A 24445-nucleotide genomic window follows, 5' to 3' on the forward strand; every position below is an offset into this window, starting at 1 on the left:
GTCCCAGTCTCACCAGCAGAGCTATAAATCTCTCACACACTTATGGACACACAATGAACGCGCACACGCAGGCAGGAACTCATGCACACACACATGCATACACACACATTTAGGTCTCATGAGCTTCATGTTTTCTTTCTGTCCTTAGCCCCAGGAGGGCCAGCTGGTGGTGTGTCAGTTCCAGTTCCTGCGCTGGTCAGCCTACCGCGACGTGCCCGACTCCAAGAAGGCCTTCCTCAGCCTACTGGCTCACGTGCACAAGTGGCAGAGGGAGTGTGGAGATGGCCGCACTGTTGTCCACTGCCTGTGAGTATTCCTGACAATCTGATACACACACAAGTGCTCACATGCACGAACGCAATCACTGACACACAAACACACACACACACTGGTGCTCTCGTGTATGCTTCAGTGCTCGCTTCGAGCCAAGCAACACTGAAGCATACACGAGAGCACCAGCTGTTCTAGATGACTGTGTGATAACACTCTTGGTAGCCGATGTGAGCAAGACCTTTAAACAGGTCAACATTCACAAAGCCGCTGGGCCAGATAGATTACAAGGACGTGTACTCAAAGCGTGAGTGAACCAACTGGTAAGTGTCTTCACTGACATTTTCAACCTCTCCCTGACTGAGTCTGTAATACCTACGTGTTTCAAGCAGATCACCATAGTCTATGTGCCCATAGAAGCGAAGGTAACCTGCTTAAATGATTACCGCCCGTAGCACTCAGTGCTTTGAAAGGCTGGTCATGGCTCACATCAATAGCATCCTCCCGGATACCTTAGACCCACTTCAACTTGCAATACTGCCCCAACAGATCCAAAGATGATGCAATCTCTATTGCACTCCACAATGCCATTTCCCACCTGGACAAAATGAGAATGCTGTTCATTGACTACAGCTCAGCCTTCAACACCATAGCACCCACAAAAAGCTCATCACTAAGCTAAGGACCCTGGGACTAAACACCTCTGTCTGCAACTGGATCCTGGACATCCTGACAGGCTGCCCCCAGGTGGTAAGGGAAGGCAACAACACGTCTGCCACGCTGATCCTCCTCACTGGGGCCCCTCAGGGGTGTGTCGTCAGCAAACTTAATGATAGTTTTGGAGTCGCCTGATCACCGACAACGATGAGATGGCCTATATGGAGGAGGTCAGAGAACTGGCAGTGTGGTGCCAGGACAACAATCTCTCTCAATGCTACTGCATGGCAAGCAGTTCCAGAGAACCTAGTCTAGGACCAAAATGCTCCTTAACAGCTTCTACCCCCAAGCCATAAGACTGCTGGACAATTATTCAAATGGCAACTGGTCTATTACATTGACCACCCCCCTCCATTTGTTTTGTACACTGCTGCTACTCGCTGTTTATTATCTATGCATAGACACTTCACCCCTACCTACATGTACAAATTACCTGAACTAACCTGTACCCCCGCACACTGACTCGGTACCGGTACCCCCTGTATTTAGCCTTGTGTGTTATTGTGTTACTTTTTATTTTAATAAAAAAAAATTGCTGTAGTTTATTTTGGTAAATATTTTCTTAGCTCTTCTTGAACTGCACTGTTGGTTAAGTGCTTGTAAGTAAGAATTTCACGGTAATGTATACACTTGGAGTATTCGGAGCATTTGACAAATAAAGTTTGATTTGACACACAGGGACAGACATACACAAACATCCACACATAAACAGCAGTACTCCCAGCTTAGTTTATCCCAGACTGGAGGTCAGCCTTGCCTTTACCTAATCAAACACCAGCAGTCAACATAGCTAGCACCCAATCACAGACAATGAAGTAGGCGTTACCTCGGATAAACACCAGTTCATAAGGCTCAAAGCCAATCTGGTACCAGCCATCAGGAATGCCCTGATTAACAACCCCCAGGACATACATCAATCAGTGTAAGAGGTGGTTTGAGCTGTAAGCATGGCGCCACATGGCTTATTGGCTGCATTGCACTGTAATCTCCTCTCATAAGAACTCAGCTAAGGACCTCACTGAATATAGAGCTATGGAGCCTTATGCACATTGCTGAATGACAACACGTGCACCTCCGCCACCACAGTCCAAAAACACATCACTCAGTGCTGTCACATAGCATTACCCACGACAACCAAGAAAGAGATTATGGCGATGAATTCACTTATGGCTTAATACAGAATGTGCCGGCTCTCACGACAGTAAATTCCAGGCTGCCAATATGCTGACGCCGATTGATTACCTTAACATTGCCCGTATTGGCTGCCGCAGCGACTTGATGTCAGTCTTCCCAGGGTGCATTTCAGGAATGCCTCCGTCGCCTCCGTTGTTTATTAATGTTCCTATAGCTTATGATGATAACCCAGACCATCTAGCACCACAAAATGCCACACACAACATGCTTACTGGACCCTGTCCTCACATTTCAAGTCCACGTTGAGACAATGACTTATCAGGGACCTAAACCCTGCCCAGATAATCCCTACCATTTTGTTGCTGAGCTGTTGTGGTTCTGCTGCAAATGTTCTTTTTCCCAGAGGTGTTGGCATTCATAATGTAAGTAACCTAATTTATTTTCCTCTAAATGCCTCTGTCAAAACAACAGATATTCTCAGCAGTAAGCATGTGCCTATGAACCTGAGTTATACTGTTAGCACTGAGATCTTTTGCACTAGTAAGAAGCCCACTGTTAGCACTTCACCCTGTGCTATCAGTTCAAATGTAAATATCACTGTCATGGCTACCTCTGATAAGCCTCCCATTAAAGCAATAAAAACAATCAAGACTCCCAGAAAAGCACTACAAATAGACTACATTAACATATGTAGCGTAAGAAACAAGGTTCATGAATTCGATAACTTGCTAGCAACAGAAAGCATACATATACTGGCTATCTCTGAAACTCACTTAGGATATACATTTAATGATACAATTGTAGCAATATATGATTATAACATCTACAGAAGAGACAGGAATGCCAATGGAGGAGGTATTGCTGTTTATATTCAAAGTCATATTCCTGTAAAGCTTAGAGAGGATCTCATGTCAAATGATGTTACGACAGTAAACATCAAAGGCTAAAGGTTCACCTGCCTCACATTAAGACTATTCTTGTGGGAAGTTGTTATAGACCACCAAGTGCTAACACTCAATATCTGGATAATATGTGTGAAATTCTTGATAATGTATAGGATATCAACAGAGAGGTATATTTTCTGGGTGACCTGAATATTGACTGGCTTTCATCAAACTCAAGAAAAAGCTTCAAACTGTAACCTGTGTCTGTAAACTGGTTCAGTCAACCTAACCTCCACCCTACCTGACACCCTAGACCCACTCCAATTTGCTTACCGCCCAAATAGGTCCACGGATGATGCAATCTCAACCACACTGCACACTGCCCTAACCCACCTGGACAAGAGGAATACCTATGTGAGAATGCTGTTCATCGACTACAGCTCGGCATTCAACACCATAGTACCCTCCAAGCTCGTCATCAAGCTCGAGACCCTGGGTCTCGACCCCGCCCTGTGCAACTGGACTTCCTGACGGGCCGCCCCCAGGTGGTGAGGGTAGGCAACAACATCTCCTCCCCGCTGATCCTCAACACGGGGGCCCCACAAGGGTGCGTTCTGAGCCCTCTCCTGTACTCCCTGTTCACCCACGACTGCGTGGCCACGCACGCCTCCAACTCAATCATCAAGTTTGAGGACGACACAACAGTGGTAGGCTTGATTACCAACAATGACGAGACGGCCTACAGGGAGGAGGTGAGGGCCCTCGGAGTGTGGTGTCAGGAAAATAACCTCACACTCAACGTCAACAAAACTAAGGAGATGATTGTGGACTTCAGGAAACAGCAGAGGGAACACCCCCCTATCCACATCGATGGAACAGTAGTGGAGAGGGTAGCAAGTTTTAAGTTCCTCGGCATACACATCACAGACAAACTGAAATGGTCCACTCACACTGACAGCGTCGTGAAGAAGGCGCAGCAGCGCCTCTTCAACCTCAGGAGGCTGAAGAAATTCGGCTTGTCACCAAAAGCACTCACAAACTTCCACAGATGCACAATCGAGAGCATCCTGGCGGGCTGTATCACCGCCTGGTACGGCAACTGCTCCGCCCTCAACCGTAAGGCTCTCCAGAGAGTAGTGAGGTCTGCACAACGCATCACCGGGGGCAAACTACCTGCCCTCCAGGACACCTACACCACCCGATGTTACAGGAAGGCCATAAAGATCATCAAGGACATCAAACACCCGAACCACTTCCTGTTCACCCCGCTATCATCCAGAAGGCGAGGTCAGTACAGGTGCATCAAAGCTGGGACCGAGAGACTGAAAAACAGCTTCTATCTCAAGGCCAGCAGACTGTTAAACAGCCACCACTAACATTGAGTGGCCGCTGCCAACACACTGTCATTGACACTGACCCAACTCCAGCCACTTTAATAATGGGAATTGATGGGAAATGATGTAAATATATCACTAGCCACTTTAAACAATGCTACCTTATATAATGTTATTTACCCTACATTATTCATCTCATATGCATATGTATATACTGTACTCTACATCATCGACTGCATCCTTATGTAATACATGTATCACTAGCCACTTTAACTATGCCACTTTGTTTACTTTATCTACATACTCATCTCATATGTATATACTGTACTCGATACCATCTACTGTATGCTGCTCTGTACCATCACTCATTCATATATCCTTATGTACATATTCTTTATCCCCTTACACTGTGTATAAGACAGTAGTTTTGGAATTGTTAGTTAGATTACTTGTTGGTTATCACTGCATTGTCGGAACTAGAAGCACAAGCATTTCGCTACACTCGCATTAACATCTGCTAACCATGTGTATGTGACAAATAAAATTTGATTTGATTTGAACCTACCAGGGTATTTACAAACAGAACAGCAACTAAATCATCCACTTGTATTGACCACATATTTACTAATTTACTGCTCTTAAACCGTATTCAAACCCATCCGGTGTAGGGATCATAATATAATAGGAAAAACAAGGTTCCAAAGACTGGACCTAAAATAGTGTACAGTATAAATGATCATACAAGAGGTTTTGAAATTACTCCTATTTTGAAGATGTGACAAATATGTGTTGGTCCGATGTGTGTAATGAGGAACATCCTGACACTGCACTTGAAGCATTTATGAAATTGCTTCTTCTGGTTACTGACAGGCATGCACCTATAAAGAAACTGACTGTTAAAAATTCCAAATCCCCATGGTAAATGATTAATTGAAAAACTGTATGGCTCAGAAGAATGAGGCTAAGGGAATGGCAAATAAGTCTGGCAACATAGCAGATTGGAAAACATACAGTAAATGAGAACACACATAGCTAAACTTAACAAAAAGAAGAAGAAACTATACTATGGAACAAAGATAAATGATATGAAGAATGATAGTAAAAAGCTCTGGAGTACCTTAAATGAAATTATAGGCTTCTAAATTAAGCTAACTCAGCTCCGTCCTTCATTGAGGTGAATGGTACTATTCATAATAGTACCAACCAGGTTGGCACCCGGAAGGACTCTGACGCTGTTCACACTGCTTGGTCACACAGCTCGTTCTTTGACCAGTGTTTTGGCTTAATGCACCGCATACTGCTTGTATCCACAGCACTAATCTGCGAGTTGGTAATCTCCAGCTCATTTAGTAAAGTGCAGCCAGGATCCATACAGTGAGCAAGTTGTCCGATTTCTCTCTGTTTATCGTACTGGTGCATGTGTGTTGCTTGTACATGTTTGCCATTTCACTGGTGGCGCTTGTTTTTGGGGTGTGGGTTGTGTTTGCGAACTCATTTTAGCTCACAACACGCTTGTAGCATGGCTAATACTAGAAATACTCTGCAAAGCTCAATGTGGAAGAGGAATACGTCTCAAGCACTACACTCCATGAACTAATTGATCAACGAAAATAGTTCTATAAAGATCTAATAGATCTGCTGGAAAATAACGCTGAGTCCTTCCTGCAACTCTTTATGGATTCTACCAACAAAAGGGTTGATGATCTGTTTAAGGTTGTAATGGAATATAAACACTGTTTTGAATTTACACTGTCAGAGGTGGAAGAGCTAAAGGGATGAATGTCACCAGCCAGACGTCATTCAAAACCATGTCTGAGGATTTTTGCAATTTTCCAAACAACACTTGACAAGCATTCTTCCAAAGGAGACTCTTGGTTACCAACCGGTCTAAAAACAATTATAATTAAACGTTTCTCACAAATCCTTCTCCCCTGAATTCTGCAAATTACAAAAAGTATAAGAACAAATGTGTGACTTGTTTCAGGAAGGTGTATGTTGCAGGTCACTACTTCACAGGAGAGCCATTTGAACGTAAACATTTTATTTTTATCAAAATGTTTTTTGACAGAGATGCCTTCTGGAACGTGAACTTTCATGTGCCTTAATAAGAAAGTTGTATGCCATCTGTAAATATGAATAAAATTGTTCAATTGCAAGCCTAGTTTATTTATCCACATATAGATACTTTTGTACCTGTTTTCTCCAGCATCTTCACAAGGTCCTTTGCTGTTGTTCTGGGATTGATTTGCACTTTTCGCATGAAAGTGCGTTCATCTCTAGGAGACAGAATGCGTCTTCTTCCTGAGCGGTATGACGACTGTGTGGTCCCATGGTTTTTATACTTGCGTACTATTGTTTGTACGGATGAACGTGGTACCTTCAGGTGTTTGGAAATTGCTCACAAGGATGAACCAGACTTGTGGAGGTCTACCATTTTTTTCTGAGGTCTTGGCTGATTTTCTTTTGATTTTCCCATGATGTCAAGCAAATAGGCACTGAGTTTGAAGGTTTGAAGGCCTTGAAATACATCCACAGGTACACCTCCAATTGACTCAAATTATGTCAAATAGCCTATCAGAAGCTTCTAAAGCCTTGACATAATTTTCTGGAATTTTCCAAGCTGTTTAAATTCTTGGCGCACCCATCCCGTTAGCGGGATCATTTTCGTCAACATCCGCTGAAGTGCAGAGCGCCAAATTCAAATTAAATTACTAACAATATTACATTTTCAAGAAATCACAAGTGCAATATAGCAAAACAAAGCTTAGCTTGTGACATGCCACCAGATTTCCAAAAAGCTTTTCTGCGAAAGCAAACCAAGCGTTTATGTAAGGACATCTCTCTCAGCAGACAAATCATTACAAACAGCTAGCAGCAAAGTAGATTGGTCACGAAAGTCAGAAAAGCAATAAAATGAATCACTTACCTTTGATGATCTTCAGATGTTTGCACTCACGAGACTCCCAGTTACACAATAAATGTTCCTTTTGTTCCATAAAGATTATTTTTATATCCAAAATACCTCCATTTGATTGGCGCGTTATGTTCAGTAATCCACAAGCTCGAGCAGTCACGACAGGACAGATGAAAATTTAAAATAGTATCCATAAAGTTCGTAGAAAAATTGTCAAACGTTTTTTATAATCAATCCTCAGGTTGTTTTTACAATAAATAATCGCTAATATTCACTGACGTGATGTGATCGTTCTCGCTCATTTTTCAGAATAAAAGGCTGAAACTATGTCTAAAGACTGTTCACACCATGTGGAAGCCATAGGGAAAGGAATCTGGTTGATATCCCTTTAAATGGAGGGAAGGCATTCAATGGTACAGGGAGCTTACAAAATAGAAGGCACTTCCACTTTGGATTTTCCTCAGGTTTTCGCCTGTAATATCAGTTCTGTCACAGACAATATTTTGACAGTTTTGGAAACTTTAGAGTGTTTTCTATCCCAATCTGACTATATTCTAGTTTCTGGGCCTGAGAAATAGGCAGTTTCATTTGGGTACGTTTTTCATCCAAACATCAAAATACTGCCCCCTACACTCAGGGAATACCTACACTTATGTTGAAGTCATTAAAACCTGTATGTAAACTTCTGACTTCAACTGTAGGTATTCCTCTAATCTAGATGGGATAGGGCAATGTGCAGTGCAATGGTGATTGCATCGTCTGTTGGTCTATTAGGGCGACAAGCAAATTGAAGTTGGTCTAGGGTGTCAGGTCAGGTAGAGGTGATTTTATCCTTGACGAGTTGCTCAAAGCACTTCATGATGACAGAAGTGAGTGCTACGGGGCGATAGTCATTTAGTTCAATTACCTTTGCTTTCTTGGGTACAGGATCAATGGTGGACATCTTGAAGCATGTGGGGACAGTAGACTTGGACAGGGAGAGATTGAATATACAGTGGGGCAAAAAAGTATTTAGCCAGCCACCAATTGTGCAAGTTCTCCCACTTAAAAAGATAAGAGAGGCCTGTAATTTCCATTATAGGTACACTTCAACTATGACAGACAAAATGAGAAGAAAAAAATCCAGAAAATCACATTGTAGGATTTTTTATGAATTTATTTGCAAATTATGGTGGAAAATAAGTATTTGGTCAATAACTAATGTTTATCTCAATACTTTGTTATATACCCTTTGTTGGCAATGACAGAGGTCAAACGTTTTCTGTAAGTCTTCACAAGGTTTTCACACACTGTTGCTGTTATTTTGGCCCATTCCTCCATGCAGATCTCCTCTAGAGCAGTGATGTTTTGGGGCTGTTGCTGGGCAACAGGGACTTTCAACTCCCTCCAAATATTTTCTATGGGGTTGAGATCTGGAGACTGGCTAGGCCACTCTAGGACCTTGAAATGCTTCTTACAAAGCCACTCCTTCGTTGCCCGGGCGGTGTGTTTGGGATCATTGTCATGCTGAAAGACCCAGCCACGTTTCATCTTCAATGCCCTTGCTGATGGAAGGAGGTTTTCACTCAAAATCTCACGATACATGGCCCCATCCATTCTTTCCTTTACACGGATCAGTCGTCCTGGTTCCCTTTGCAGAAAAACAGCCCCAAAGCATGATGTTTCCACCCCCATGCTTCACAGTAGGTATGGTGTTCTTTTGATGCAACTCAGCATTCTTTGTCCTCCAAACACGACGAGTTGAGTTTTTACCAAAAAGTTATATTTTGGTTTCATCTGACCATATGACATTCTCCCAATCTTCATCTGGATCATCCAAATGCTCTCTAGCAAACTTCAGACGGGCCTGGACATGTACTGGCTTAAGCAGGGGGACACGTCTGGCACTGCAGGATTTGAGTCCCTGGCGGCGTAGTGTGATGGTAGGCTTTGTTACTTTGGTCTCAGTTCTCTGCAGGTCATTCACTAGGTCCTCCTGTGTGGTTCTGGGATTTTTGCTCACCGTTCTTGTGATTATTTTGGCCCCACGGGGTGAGATCTCGCGTGGAGCCCCAGATCGAGGGAGATTATCAGTGGTCTTGTATGTCTTCCATTTCCTAATAATTGCTTCCACAGTTGATTTCTTCAAACCAAGCTGCTTACCTATTGCAGATTCAGTCTTCCCAGCCTGGTGCAGGTCTACAATTTTGTTTCGGGTGTCCTTTGACAGCTCTTTGGTCTTGGCCATAGTGGAGTTTGGAGTGTGACTGTTTGAGGTTGTGGACAGGTGTCTTTTATACTGATAACAAGTTCAAACAGGTGTCATTAATACAGGTAACGAGTGGAGGACAGAGGATCCTCTTAAAGAAGAAGTTACAGGTCTACCTGCTCTCACGCCAGAAATCTTGCTTGTTTGTAGGTGACCAAATACTTATTTTCCACCATAACTTGCAAATAAATTCATTAAAAATCCTACAATGTGATTTTCTGGATTTATTTTCTAATTTTGTCTGTCATAGTTGAAGTGTACCTATGATGAAATTTACAGGCCTCTCTCGTCTTTTTAAGTGGGAGAACTTGCACAATTGGTGGCTGACTAAATACTTTTTTGCTCCACTGTATCTGTAAACACTCCAGCCAGCTGGTCTGCGGATGCTCTGAGGATGCAGCTAGGGTTACATTCGAGGTTTAACATGCTTAAATGTCACTCACGTCGGCCACAGAGAAAGAGAGCTCACAGTCCTTGGTAGCGGGCCGCGTCGGTGGCACTGTGTTATCCTCAAAGCGGGCAAAGAAGGTGTTTAGCTTGTCCAGAAGCAAGAAGTTGGTGTCCGCAACATGGCTGGTTTTCCCTTTGTAGTACGTGATTGTCTGTAGACCCTTCCACATAGTCTCGTATCTTAGCCGTTGAATTGCGACTCCACTGTCTCTATACTGACGTTTTGTCTGTTTGATTGCTTTACGGAGTGAATAACTACACTTTGTTAAATGGTTAAATGCAATGTTTTGCGCTTGAGTTTTGCACGAATGCTTTCATCTTTCCACAGTTTCTGGGTTGGATAGGTTTTAATAGTCACAGTGGGTACAACATGTCCTATACACTTCCTGATAAACTCAGTCACCGTATCAGTATATGCGTCTATATTATTCTCTGAGGGTACCTGGAACATGTCTCAGTCCGCGTGATCAGAACAATCTTGAAGTGTGGATTCTTTTTGGTCAGACCAGCATTGTCCTTAAAACGGGTACTTCCTGTTTGAGTTTCTGCCTATAGGAAGGGAGGAGCAAAATGGAGCCGTGATCAGATTTGCCATAAGGAGAACGGGGGAGGGCCTTGTCGGCATTCCGGAAGTTGGAGTAGCAGTGGTCGAGTTTTGTAGCAGCCGAGTACTACAGTCAATGTGATAATTGAATTTCGGCATTCTCTTCCTCAAATTTGCTTTGTTAAACTCCCCAGCAACTATACATGCGACCTCAGGATATGTGGTTTCCAGTTTGTATAAAGTCCAGGGACATTCTTTGAGGGCAGTTGTGGTATCGGCTTGAGGGGGGATATACACAAATTCTCTTCGGAGGTAATATGGTCGGCATTTGATTGACATATTCTAGGTCGGATGAACAAAATGTCTTGAGTTCCTTTATGTTATCACATCATGAGTCGTTAATCATGAAACATACACCACCCCCCCTTCTTCTTCCTGGAGAGATATTTGTTCCTGTCTGCACAATGAACTGAGAACCCAACTGACTCAGACAGTATATCCCGAGAGAGCCATCAACTTTATTATCCAAAGTTTTCTAAGAGCACGGCAGCCCTCTCTGATAGGCGCAAGTAGGTGTACCGAAATATTCAAAGTCCATTTTCTCAAAAGTGAGGTTACAAGTTTATCAACTTTCAAAGTAGAATTACACTACAGAGTACACTACAGTTGTTCCTCCATTTTCTAGCTCTGAGTCTAAACTTTTATCCAATGTAAAAAAAATGTTTTGCTACATAAGACCGAATCGAGGCGGTCGGTCACATTTACTCACCTACTTCGGATATCCCCCAAAATATATTTTACTAACAAATTCCATAATTCCTTAAATAATATAAAGTAAACTTGGAAAATCAATCAACTGTTGAAAAAGAAAAAGGTATATTCAACTATCCCATCTCAATTTATTGTTGGAAGTAAGACCTATAGTGATCCTGATGTTATTTCATGTGAATTTAATAACTTTTTTGAAATAGAGAAATAGAGAAAACTGATGGAAATCCCTTGGATTACATTAAGAGACATTTCCCTTCTCTGCTTCAGTTTGATCCTCCTGATGTGATGGAGGTAATTGGTAACTTAAAGATATCAGCAGCAGGTCATGATGAGATTAGTGTCTGTTTGTTGAAAAATTGCCGGCATTAATATGGAGTTGGTCCCCCCTTTGCTGCTATAACAACCTCCACTCTTCTGGTAAGGTTTTCCACAAGATGTTGGAACATTGTTCCGGGGACTTGATTCCATTCAGCCACAGCATTAGTGAGGTAGGGCACTGATGTTTGGCGATTAGGCCTGGCTCTCAGTCGGCGTTCCAATTCATCCCAAAGGTGTTCAATGGGGTTGAGGTCAGGTCTCTGTGCAGGCCAGTCAAGTTCTTCCACACCGACCTCAAAATAAATTCTGTATGGACCTCTCTTTGTGCACGGTGGCACTTTTTCCTGCTGTTTCCCGCTGAAACAGGAAAGGGCCTTCTCCAAACTGTTGCCACAAAGTTGGAAGTACAAAATGAAGCTCCCAACGAACAGTTCTTGTGCTGAGATTGGACCTCGGTAGTGAGTATTGCAACCAAGGACAGATGATTTTTACACGGCCCCGTTCTGGGAGCTTGTGTGGGCTACCATTTCGCGGCTGAGCCATTGCTACTCCTAGAAGTTTCCACTTCACAATAACACCACACAGTTGACTGGGGCAGCTCTAGCAGGGCAGAAATTTGACAAACTGACTTCTTGGGAAGGTGGCATCATATGATATTGAAACGTTGAAAGTCACTGAGCTCTTCAGCAAGCCCATTCTACAGCCAATGTTTGTCTTTGGATTTTGTTCACCTGTCAGCAACGGGTGGGCCTAAAATAGCCATATCCACTCATTTGAAGGGGTGTCCACATACTTTTATATATATTGCAAATATAATTGGATATATAGTTATGTTTATGCAATCGGCTCTGCATCTCCCAGGGCGAAGATATCCTGTGGCATGCCACAGGGTTCGATAATTGGAATTTTGTTATTCCTAATCTATATCAATGGCCTTGTTGCTGTGTCTTCTGTGTTCCCATTTTCTTTGCTGATGATACTAATTTGATTTTATCACAATCATTTTTATTCACTAATTAATAAAGCCAACTCAGTCATGGCCAAATCTTCTGAGCAAATTATCTTTCAATGTAAAAAAAATCTTACTTTATTGTATTCACTAGTAAGAATAAGAAATATTATACAGAAAAAAGATCCACCATCTCAAATGGTGGGAATGAAATGGAACAAGTCATTTCCAGAGTTTTAATTGATGAAAAGGTATCATGGAAAGACCATATTCCATTCTTTTGCAGCAAAGTGATGAACAATTAGTGGTTTGGTTCATCAGGCTTGCTTCCTAACTCTTTACAATATTTTAATATAACCATATCTCATTTACTGTACTGCCTGGGCCAGTACTGTATGTATGTCTCCTACCTACACAAAGTACTCATCATACAAAAAGACTAACCATCTCTAATTAACTATCTCCATCTGCACTTTATCTGAGACTCAATATATAGACAATTATGCACTTTAATCTACAAATACTCATACCTCCCACAGTGTACCTAAACCCTTCAATGGATTCGTCCAGGTTCATTCTGAAATTCACCCTCCCCAATGCCGCACCTCACATAGTCAATTCTCTATCAGATACAGAGGTAACATACTCTGGAATTCTTATCTTCACATTGCTGAAACATCATCATCATACCTCAATAACTTCAACCGGAGACTGGGGGTCAGCCTGATGAACCAAACTACTCAGTAATCTCCCCTCCAAATAGCCTAACTCTCACATGCACACATACGTATTTTGGAACTTACAATATGTATTGTATATAGTTTTTTTGTAGTATGGTTTTCATATAAACCCATATAATCCACACCTGCACCCTGTTGGAAAATATATATATATGTGTTGGTTTTTTTCAGTGGTGCAAAAAAATAAAAAGTAACAAAACCCTTTGATATTGCCAACCACTTTTTAATACCTTTTTTGTTGACTAGATTAGCTAACTTTGGCATGACATGCAAAGTTCACAGTTCTACAAAATGGACCAAATAATGAAACACAAGCACTGTAGCTTTGAATTCCGCAAAGTGAGCAGAAAAAAATCATTGTTATCTATAAATAAGGATGAACCACCTGGAACCGACAACCTGGATGGTGAATTACAGAGGTTGGTAGCGGAATACATTGCGACTTCTATTTGCCACATCTTCAATCTAAGCCTAGAAGATAGTGTGCCCTCAGGCCTGGATAGAGGCAAAGGTCATTACGCTGCCCAAAAATAGAAAAGCACCATTTAATGGTTCAAACAGCAGACCAATCAGCTTGTGCTTAGCGAGCTTTTGGAAGAAATCGTGTTCAACCGAATACAATGTTATTTTACAGATGTTTTCTTACAGACTATGCTTATAGGGGAGGACACTCTACATTTAAAAAAAGTATTGTTTTACCTTTATTTTACTAGGCAAGTCAGTTAAGAACAAATTCTTATTTTAAATGATGGCCTAGGAACAGTGGGTTAACTGCCTGTTCAGGGGCAGAACGACAAATTTGTACCTTGTCAGTTCGGGGATGTGAACTTGCAACCTTCCGGTTATAATAATAATAAATAATATATGCCATTCAGCAGACGCTTTTATCCAAAGCGACTTACAGTCATGTGTGCATACATTCTACGTATGGGTGGTCCCGGGGATTGAACCCACTACCCTGGCGTTACAAGCGCCATGCTCTACCAACTGAGCTACAGAAGGTTACTAGTCCAACGCTCTAACCACTAGGCTACCCTGCCGCCCCATGCCTCCTACCTACACTGACACAAATGACTGATTATTGACTGAAAGAAAATTATAATCATGTGATTCTGGGAGGTGTTTTGTTAGACTTCCGTGCAGGCTTTAATATCATTGTTCATAACATATTGTTGAAAGAACGTAGGTGTTATGGATTAACATCCTCTGATTTATCATGGATGGACAGTTACCTGTCCAATAGAACATAGAGGGTTTTCTTTAATGGAAGCCTCTCTAATGCAATTTCGTTTGAATGGGGTGTACGACAGGGCAGTTGGCTTGGACCATTGTTGTTTTCTATGTTTTACTAATGACCTTCCACTGACCTTGAATAAAGCTTGTGTGTCCATGTATGTTGACGACTCAACAGTATCAACAGTGCCTTAGGAAAGTATTCAGACCCATTGACTTTTCCACATTTTGTTACGTTGTAGCCTTATTCTAAAATGTATTAAATCGTTTTTTTCCCTCATTAATCTACACACAATACTCCATAATGACAAAGCAAAAACAGGTTTTTAGAAATTGTTCCTAGTTTAATAAAACTGGTCAACTGAAATATCACATTTACATAACTATGTATACAGATTACTCAGTACTTTGTTGAGGCACATTTGGCAGCGATTACAGCATCGAGTCTTCTTGGGTATGACGCTACAAGTTTGGCCTACCTGTATTTGGGGAGTTTCTCCCATTCTTCTCTGCAGGTCCTCTCAAGCTCTGTCAGGTTGGATGGGGAGCGTTGCTGCACAGCTATTTTCACGTCTCTCCAGAGATGTTCGATCGGGTTCAAGTCCAGGCTCTGGCTGGGCCACTCAAGGGCATTCAGAGACTTATCTCGAAGCCATTCCTGCGGTGTCTTGGCAGTGTGCTTAGGGTCATTGTCCCGTTGGAAGGTGAACCTTCGCCTCACTCTGAGATCCTCAGCATTCTGGAGCACGTTTTCATCGGATTCTCAGACCATGAGAAACAAGATTCTCTGGTCTGATGAAACCAAGATTGAACTCTTTAGCTTAAATGCCAAGCGTCACGTCTATAGGAAACCTGAGGAGGAAACCATCACTACGGTGAAGCATGGTCGTGGCAGCATCATGCTGTGGCAATGTTTTTTAGCTGCAGGGACTGGGAGTCTAGTCAGGATGAATGCACTGATTGCAATGTAAATGTATTTCTGCTATGTATATTTATGTATATTATGCATTTTATCTGTTGTGTTGTTTCCTGTTTGGACCCCAGGAAGAGTCGCCGCTGCCTCGGCAGCAGCTAATTGGGAATCCTAATAAATACTAAATACTAAAATCCTAGCATCTTAACACTGAAGGTTGTGTTTCAACTCCTCCTTCTCTAACAACTCCTCCCTGTCTTATAGGAACGGCGGTGGGCGCAGTGGGACATTCTGTGCCAGCACCATCCTGCTGGAGATGATACAGTACCAGAACATGGTGGACATCTTCTACTCCATCAAGACACTCCGCAACTCCAAACCCAACATGGTGGAGTCACTGGTAGGTGGAGTGGAGCTGCCCGGCTGCAATTTAGCTTTGGAGTACTTTTGCGAGGAATTCCGTCCCAGGTTAAGCGAACATAATTCCCCTTTTATACGCTTTTCTCTCTATGTGTATTCTGACCTTGCATTTAGCATGAAAATAGCATGCTATTCACCCACTATTTGTTTGAGGTGGAGCTCGAATAAGCTCGAGGTGGAGCTCGAATGTCTACAGATACGCTGTATTATGACCTTGACTTAATTCCCTAATATTTCCACCACATTTACACGCGAGGAAACCATGATTGAGGAAACCATGAATAAGGTCTTGCGAACCAACCAGTTCCAAGTGGAAAAATAATCTATTAAATGTTTTCCCCATGGAAATAACACCATTCTCCATGCAGTGTAATTTACATTTGATAAGATCTATTGATAAGAATTAGGTTAATAAGTCATCTGTTTGGATAAGGGGATTGTAAATATAAATTACACTTATTTTAGATGTATTTTACCTTATGATCGCCGGAGACAAATGTGAAACCAGTCATATGGCAGCAAGAGTAAAGTTTATTAAATTAATGCAGTGCCATTATGCAGAATTTAAATTGTACGTATGGCCTTTTAACTTGCAGGGCACTCTTGAATGTCATAATGATTGGTTACCCGGACTTTCTCTGTCTCCTATTTCTATCACGTTAAATATCAGTATCGACTGTCAGTAGGCCTTCAGTTGATATAACCTATCTTATTATTCAGTTTAATTACATTGTTTTGTTTACTTTCATTTACTTCCTCTGTAAACGCTTCATGGCCGTTCAGTTGTTGCTGAGGATCATTACTAACAGTTGATAATATAAAATAAGACATGTAGGCTAATTTAATAATTATGAATTAGAGCGCATGGCGCAATACTTGACCTTGTCATCACACAGTTCCATGGTTAATGCAGGCACTAGACAACGATATTCTCCCTATTTTAATTATATTTACACTAATCTTCCAACATTACCATGGGTTGAAGAACTGAATGTGGCAATTTTCAGAATGAATCAAACCACTGTTTTCTTTCTTTTCTACGTAAAGACTCTCCAAACCTGGTTTTATGATTCATAAATACTTATAATCTACAAGATCAGAGTATTTTTTTAATCTACCAGTTGATGCTGAAATGGAGACGAATATTACATGCATATTCGTCTCCATTTCAGCATCAACTGGTAGATTAAAAAAATACTCTGATCTTGTAGATTATAAGGCATTCTTTCATTGATCCCTTATATTCTGAACCTGTTCTTTCAATGTTTAAAAAAAATACAAATAAAATATTTCACCTTTATTTAACTGCGACCTGGCCAAGACAAAGCAAAGCAGTTCAACAACACAGAGATACACATTGAATAAACAAACATACAGTCATGGCCAAAAGTTTTGAGAATGACACAAATATTAATTTCCACAAAGTTTGCTGCTTCAGTGTCTTTAGATATTTTTGTCAGATGTTACTATGGAATACTGAAGTATAATTACAAGCATTTCATAAGTGTCAAAGGCTTTTATTGACAATTACATGAAGTTGATGCAAAGAGTCAATATTTGCAGTGTTGATTCTTCTTTTTCAAGACCTCTGCAATCCACCCTGGCATGCTGACAATTAACTTCTGGGTCACTGATGTTAGCCCATTCTTGCATAATCAATGCTTGGAGTTTGTCAGAATTTGTGGGTTTTTGTTTGTTCACCCGCCTCTTGAGGGTTGACCACAAGTTCTCAATGGAATTAAGGTTGGGGGGTTTCCTGGCCATGGACCCAAAATGTCAATGTTTTGTTCCCTGAGCCACTTAGTTATCACTTTTGCCTCATGGCAAGTTGCTCCAACATGCTGGAAAAGGCATTGTTCATCACCAAACTGTTCCTGGATGGTTGGGAGACGTTGCTTTCGGGAGATGTGTTGGTACCATTCTTTATTCATGGCTGTGTTCTTAGGCAAAATTGTGAGTGAGCTCACTCCCTTGGCTGAGAAGCAACCCCACACATGAATGGCCTCAGGATGCTTTACTGTTGGCATGACACAGGACTGATGGTAGCGCTCACCTTGTCTTCTCCGCCTTTTTCCGTATGCCCCAAACAATCGGAAAGTGGATTCATCAGAGAAAATGACTTTACTCCAGTCCTCAGCAGTTCAATCCCTGTACCTTTTGCAGAATATCAGTCTGTCCCTGATGTTTTTGTCTGGAGAGAAGTGGCTTCTTTGCTGCCCTTCTTGACACCTGGCCATTCTCAAAGTCTTTGCCTCACTGTGTGTGCAGATGCACTCACACCTGCCTGCTGCCATTCCTGAGCAAGCTCTGTACTGGTTGTGCCCCAATCCCGCAGCTGAATCAACTTTAGGAGACGATCCTGGCACTTGCTGGACTTTCTTGGGCGCCCTGAAGCCTTCTTCACAACAATTGAACCACTCTCCTTGAAGTTCTTGATGATCCGATAAATGGTTGATTTAGGTGCAATCTTACTGGCAGCAATATCTTTACCTGTGAAGCCCTTTTTGTGCAAAGCAATAATGACAGCACGTGTTTCCCAGCAGGTAACTATGGTTGACAGAGGAAGAACAATGATTCCAAGCAAAACCCTCCTTTTGAAGCTTACAGTCTGTTATTTGATCTCCAGCCTTGTCCTCGTCAACACTCACACCCATGTTAGCGAAAGAAACACTGACCTGATGTCAGCTGGCCTTTTGTGGCAGGGCTGAAATGCAGTGGAAATGTTTTTGGGGGATTCAGTTCATTTGCATGGCAAAGAGGGACTTTTCAATTAATCTAATCACTCTTCATAACATTCTGGAGTATATGCAAATTGCCATCATACAAACTGAGGCAGTAGACTTTGTGAAAATGTATATTTGTGTCATTCTCAAAACTTTTGGCCACGACTGTAGTCAATAATACACGTAGAAAAAGTCTATATACAGGTTTTGCAAATGAGGTAAGATAAGGGAGGTAAGGCAATAAAATAGGACATAGTGGCGAGGTAAATTCCATATTTCTCTCAATTTGTTTACATTCCTGTTAGTGAACATTTTTGCCAAGATAATCCATCCACCTGACAGGTGTGGCATATCAAGAATCTGATTAAACAGCATGATCATATCACAGATGCATCTTGTGCTGGGGATAATAAGGGGCCACTGAAAATGTGGTGTTTAGTCACACAACACAATGACACAGATATCTCAAGTTGAGGTAGCATGCAATTGGCATGAAATGCAGGAATGCAGGAATGTCAACTAGAGCTGTTGAAAGATAATTTAATGTTAATTTCTGTACCATCCAATGTCGTTTTAGAAAATTGGCAATACGTATAACCGGCCTCACCATCGCATACCATGTGTAACCTGGCCCCAAAGTGGGTGGGCCTATGCCCATCCATGGCCGCGCCCCTGCCCAGTCATGTGAAATCCATAGATTAGGGTCCGATTTCCTTATATGAGCTGTAACTCAGGAAAACCATTAAAAATTGTTGCATGTTGCGTTTACATATATATATATTTTATTTATTTATTTCACCTTTATTTAACCAGGTAGGCTAGTTGAGAACAAGTTCTCATTTGCAACTGCATCCTGGCCAAAAAAAAAATAAAGCATAGCAGTGTGAAATAACCAACAACCTGCCCGCTCGACCCTATCCCCTCCTCTCTTCTCCAGACCATTTCCGGAGACCTTCTCCCTTACCTCACCTCGCTCATCAACTTATCCCTGACCGCTGGCTACGTCCCTTCCGTCTTCAAGAGAACGAGAGTTGCACCCCTTCTGAAAAAACCTACACTCGATCCCTCCGATGTCAACAACTACAGACCAGTATCCCTTCTTTCTTTTCTCTCCAAAACTCTTGAACGTGCCGTCCTTGGTCAGCTCTCCCGCTATCTCTCTCAGAATGACCTTCTTGATCCAAATCAGTCAGGTTTCAAGACTAGTCATTCAACTGAGACTGCTCTTCTCTGTATCACGGAGGCGCTCCGCACCGCTAAAGCTAACTCTCTCTCCTCTGCTCTCATCCTTCTAGACCTATCGGCTGCCTTCGATACTGTACTCCCTGTTCACCCACGACTGCGTGGCCACGCACACCTCCAACTCAATCATCAAGTTTGCGGACGACACAACAGTGGTAGGCTTGATTACCAACAACGACGAGACGGCCTACAGGGAGGAGGTGAGGGCCCTCGGAGTGTGGTGTCAGGAAAATAACCTCACACTCAACGTCAACAAAACTAAGGAGATGATTGTGGACTTCAGGAAACAGCAGAGGGAACACCCCCCTATCCACATCGATGGAACAGTAGTGGAGAGGGTAGCTAGTTTTAAGTTCCTCGGCATACACATCACAGACAAACTGAATTGGTCCACTCACACTGACAGCGTCGTGAAGAAGGCGCAGCAGCGCCTATTCAACCTCAGGAGGCTGAAGAAATTCGACTTGTCACCAAAAGCACTCACAAACTTCTACAGATGCACAATCGAGAGCATCCTGGCGGGCTGTATCACCGCCTGGTACGGCAACTGCTCCGCCCTCAACCGTAAGGCTCTCCAGAGGGTAGTGAGGACTGCACAACGCATCACTGGGGGCAAACTACCTGCCCTCCAGGACACCTACACCACCCGTTGTTACAGGAAGGCCATAAAGATCATCAAGGACATCAACCACCCGAACCACTGCCTGTTCACCCCGCTATCATCCAGAAGGCGAGGTCAGTACAGGTGCATCAAAGCTGGGACCGAGAGACTGAAAAACAGCTTCTATCTCAAGGCCATCAGACTGTTAAACAGCCACCACTAACATTGAGTGGCTGCTGCCAACACACTGTCATTGACACTGACCCAACTCCAGCCATTTTAATAATGGGAATTGATGGGAAATGATGTAAATATATCACTAGCCACTTTAAACAATGCTACCTTATATAATGTTACTTACCCTACATTATTCATCTCATATGCATATGTATATACTGTACTCTACATCATCGACTGCATCCTTATGTAACACATGTATCACTAGCCACTTTAACTATGCCACTTTGTTTACTTTGTCTACACACTCATCTCATATGTATATACTGTACTCGATACCATCTACTGTATGCTGCTCTGTACCATCACTCATTCATATATCCTTATGTACATGTTCCTTATCCCCTTACACTGTGTATAGGACAGTAGTTTTGGAATTGTTAGTTAGATTACTTGTTGGTTATCACTGCATTGTCGGAACTAGAAGCACAAGCATTTCGCTACACTCGCATTTAACATCTGCTAACCATGTGTATGTGACAAATAAAATTCGATTTGATTTTGTGAACCATCAGATCCTCCTCTCCACCCTCTCCGAGTTGGGCATCTCCGGCGCGGCCCACGCTTGGTTTGCGTCCTACCTGACAGGTCGCTCCTACCAGGTGGCGTGGCGAGAATCTGTCTCCTCACCACGCGCTCTCACCACTGGTGTCCCCCAGGGCTCTGTTCTAGGCCCTCTCCTATTCTCGCTATACACCAAGTCACTTGGCTCTGTCATAACCTCACATGGTCTCTCCTATCATTGCTATGCAGACGACACACAATTAATCTTCTCCTTTCCCCCTTCTGATGACCAGGTGGCGAATCGCATCTCTGCATGTCTGGCAGACATATCAGTGTGGATGACGGATCACCTCCTCAAGCTGAACCTCGGCAAGACGGAGCTGCTCTTCCTCCCGGGGAAGGACTGCCCGTTCCATGATCTCGCCATCACGGTTGACAACTCCATTGTGTCCTCCTCCCAGAGCGCTAAGAACCTTGGCGTGATCCTGGACAACACCCTGTCGTTCTCAACTAACATCAAGGCGGTGGCCCGTTCCTGTAGGTTCATGCTCTACAACATCCGCAGAGTACGACCCTTCCTCACACAGGAAGCGGCGCAGGTCCTAATCCAGGCACTTGTCATCTCCCGTCTGGATTACTGCAACTCGCTGTTGGCTGGGCTCCCTGCCTGTGCCATTAAACCCCTACAACTCATCCAGAACGCCGCAGCCCGTCTAGTGTTCAAGTTCTCTCACGTCACCCCGCTCCTCCGCTCTCTCCACTGGCTTCCAGTTGAAACTCGCATCCGCTACAAGACCATGGTGCTTGCCTACGGAGCTGTGAGGGGAACGGCACCTCAGTACCTCCAGGCTCTGATCAGGCCCTACACCCAAATAAGGGCACTGCGTTCATCCACCTCTGGCCTGCTCGCCTCCCTACCACTGAGGAAGTACAGTTCCCGCTCAGCCCAGTCAAAACTGTTCGCTGCTCTGGCTCCCCAATGGTGGAACAAACTCCCTCACGACGCCAGGACAGCGGAGTCAATCACCACCTTCCGGAGACACCTGAAACCCCACCTCTTTAAGGAATACCTAGGATAGGATAAAGTAATCCTTCTCACCCCCCCTTAAAATATTTAGATGCACTATTGTAAAGTGGCTGTTCCACTGGATGTCATAAGGTGAATGCACCAATTTGTAAGTCGCTCTGGATAAGAGCGTCTGCTAAATGACTTAAATGTAAATGTAAATAAAGCATAGCAGTGTGAACAGACAACACAGAGTTACACATGGAGTAAACAATTAACAAGTTAATAACACAGTAGAAAAAAGGGGGGAGTCTATATACAATGTGTGCAAAAGGCATGAGGTAGGCGAATAATTACAATTTTGCAGATTAACACTGGAGTGATAAATGATCAGATGGTCATGTACAGGTAGATATATTGGTGTGCAAAAGAGCAGAAAAGTAAATAAATAAAAACAGTATGGGAATGAGGTAGGTGAAAATGGGTGGGCTATTTACCAATAGACTATGTACAGCTGCAGCGATCGGTTAGCTGCTCAGATGTTTGTATGTGTTTGTAAAGTATTAAAGGAGCACCCTATTTAATGGGATGACTTAAGATACAATAAATGTACTAAAAACCCTATTGAATGAAATTTTGATGAGAAAATCTGTTGGCTCAGCAAGTGGGAGGGTTTTCAGCAATAGAATTACATTTATTCAGAATGCTTAAGGTAGCCACACCTGCAGAGCGCATTAGGTGACCGAAAAAGTTATGTCTGAATACCAAATACTGAGAGGTGTGTGAGAAAGGCATGAGTAGGAAAGGCCTAAATTCCAAAGTAGGGATCGGGACTAAGATGAAATTGAATTTCAATTCAAGACTTAAAAATATATATTTCATTGAACCTTTTTCAATTTTTCAGTTCCTGAGTTTAAATGGATTTGACCCTAACCCTACATATCACTACCATTGTTGATCTATGTAACTAATGCATGTATGTGTGTATTCTGCAGGACCAATACAGATTCTGCTACGACCTTATCCTGGAGTACTTGGACTGCATAGAAGATAGCATGAGATAGCAATGTTCCGTAGCTGGTGCGTCTTGTGGGCTGTGACTACTGACTGGGTTACACACCCTGTGACCCCCTCAACATTTACTTTATTGTTTGGATTAATGTGCCTAAGGTGTTATGAAGGACAACAATGGACAAAAAAGGGGGAAGTGCTCCTCACTTTTAACCCTTTAATGTACAGCCGTGGTTTCCTCCATTTTATTGTTGACGTTGGTTGTTTTCCTGTATGATACTTTCAGCTTCGTTTTTGTGCGTTCTTGGTATTTGCCTCTGGACTGGAGCTCTTTTGTGCTAAATGTTTCTGTGGCGTCAACGATGGAGAAAGATGAGAGAGTACCTGTGAAGAGGTTACCCTGCCTTTCATCATTTTTCTTCAAACATGGATGGCCCGGGCAGTTTTTTCTCTTGTTGATGAGAGTCCGGCGCTAAAAACAGAATTTGACTCTACATGGAAGTGTTCTGGTCTCTCCAAGAGACACAGCAAATGCAGTCTAGTGGTGAATACAAGATATCTCTACCACAAACTGCATTACCGTCCACTAACACTGGGGGAGATATAGTAAAACTCAATGGAATGATTTCAATGGGCTACATGAAAAACAGTGCTTTGCGTAATACATTTTCCAATTTGGCAGTGCTATGATAAATAGATGAGAGTCATCGAGACAGGAGGAAGAAGTACAATTTTATGTGTTTGCCACTTTTTGTGATGGGCCAACCTGGTATGTCATAAGACTGATCCAATGCCAATCAAACGGGATGCCTAACCTGTCACTTAATTTAATTGGGTCAATCCCACAGACTGACTTGAATCCTGTCTTCACTTTGTTCTACTCCTTTATGTTGATACATGTACAGTGCATTCGGAAGGTATTCAGACCCCTTGACTTTTTCCACATTTTATTCTGTTACACACTTATTCTAAAATGGATGACATACTTTTTTCCCTCATCAATCTACACACAATACCCCATAATGACAAAGCAAAAACAGTTTTTTTGAATTTCTTGCAAATGTATAAAAACACCGGAAATAGCTTATTTACATGAGTATTCAGACCCTTTGCTATGAGACTCAAAATTGAGTTCCGGTGCATCCTGTTTCCATTGATCATCCTTGGGATGTTTCTACAACTTCATTGGAGTCCACCTGTGGTAAATTCAATTGATTAAACATGATTTCGAAAAAGGCACACACCTGCCTTTATAAGGTCCCACAATTGACAGTGCATGTCA

General features: G+C 42.5%; 1 protein-coding gene across 3 annotated transcripts in view; it reads left to right on the forward strand.

The window, feature by feature from the left end:
- Nucleotides 1-24176, forward strand: part of LOC123997477 (receptor-type tyrosine-protein phosphatase U-like) — a 313670-nt gene extending 289494 nt beyond the window's left edge. For all 3 annotated transcript variants that reach the window (XM_046301752.1, XM_046301754.1, XM_046301753.1), the window contains 3 exons: nucleotides 149-306; nucleotides 15684-15819; nucleotides 23148-24176. In XM_046301752.1, coding sequence (XP_046157708.1) covers nucleotides 149-306; nucleotides 15684-15819; nucleotides 23148-23216 — 363 coding nt within the window. In that variant the 3' untranslated portion in view covers nucleotides 23217-24176. The remainder of the gene's footprint in view (nucleotides 1-148; nucleotides 307-15683; nucleotides 15820-23147) is intronic.
- The last annotated feature ends 269 nt before the right edge of the window (nucleotides 24177-24445 follow it).

The sequence above is a fragment of the Oncorhynchus gorbuscha genome, linkage group LG15 (genome assembly GCF_021184085.1).
Source record: "Oncorhynchus gorbuscha isolate QuinsamMale2020 ecotype Even-year linkage group LG15, OgorEven_v1.0, whole genome shotgun sequence".
Lineage (NCBI taxonomy): Eukaryota > Metazoa > Chordata > Actinopteri > Salmoniformes > Salmonidae > Oncorhynchus > Oncorhynchus gorbuscha.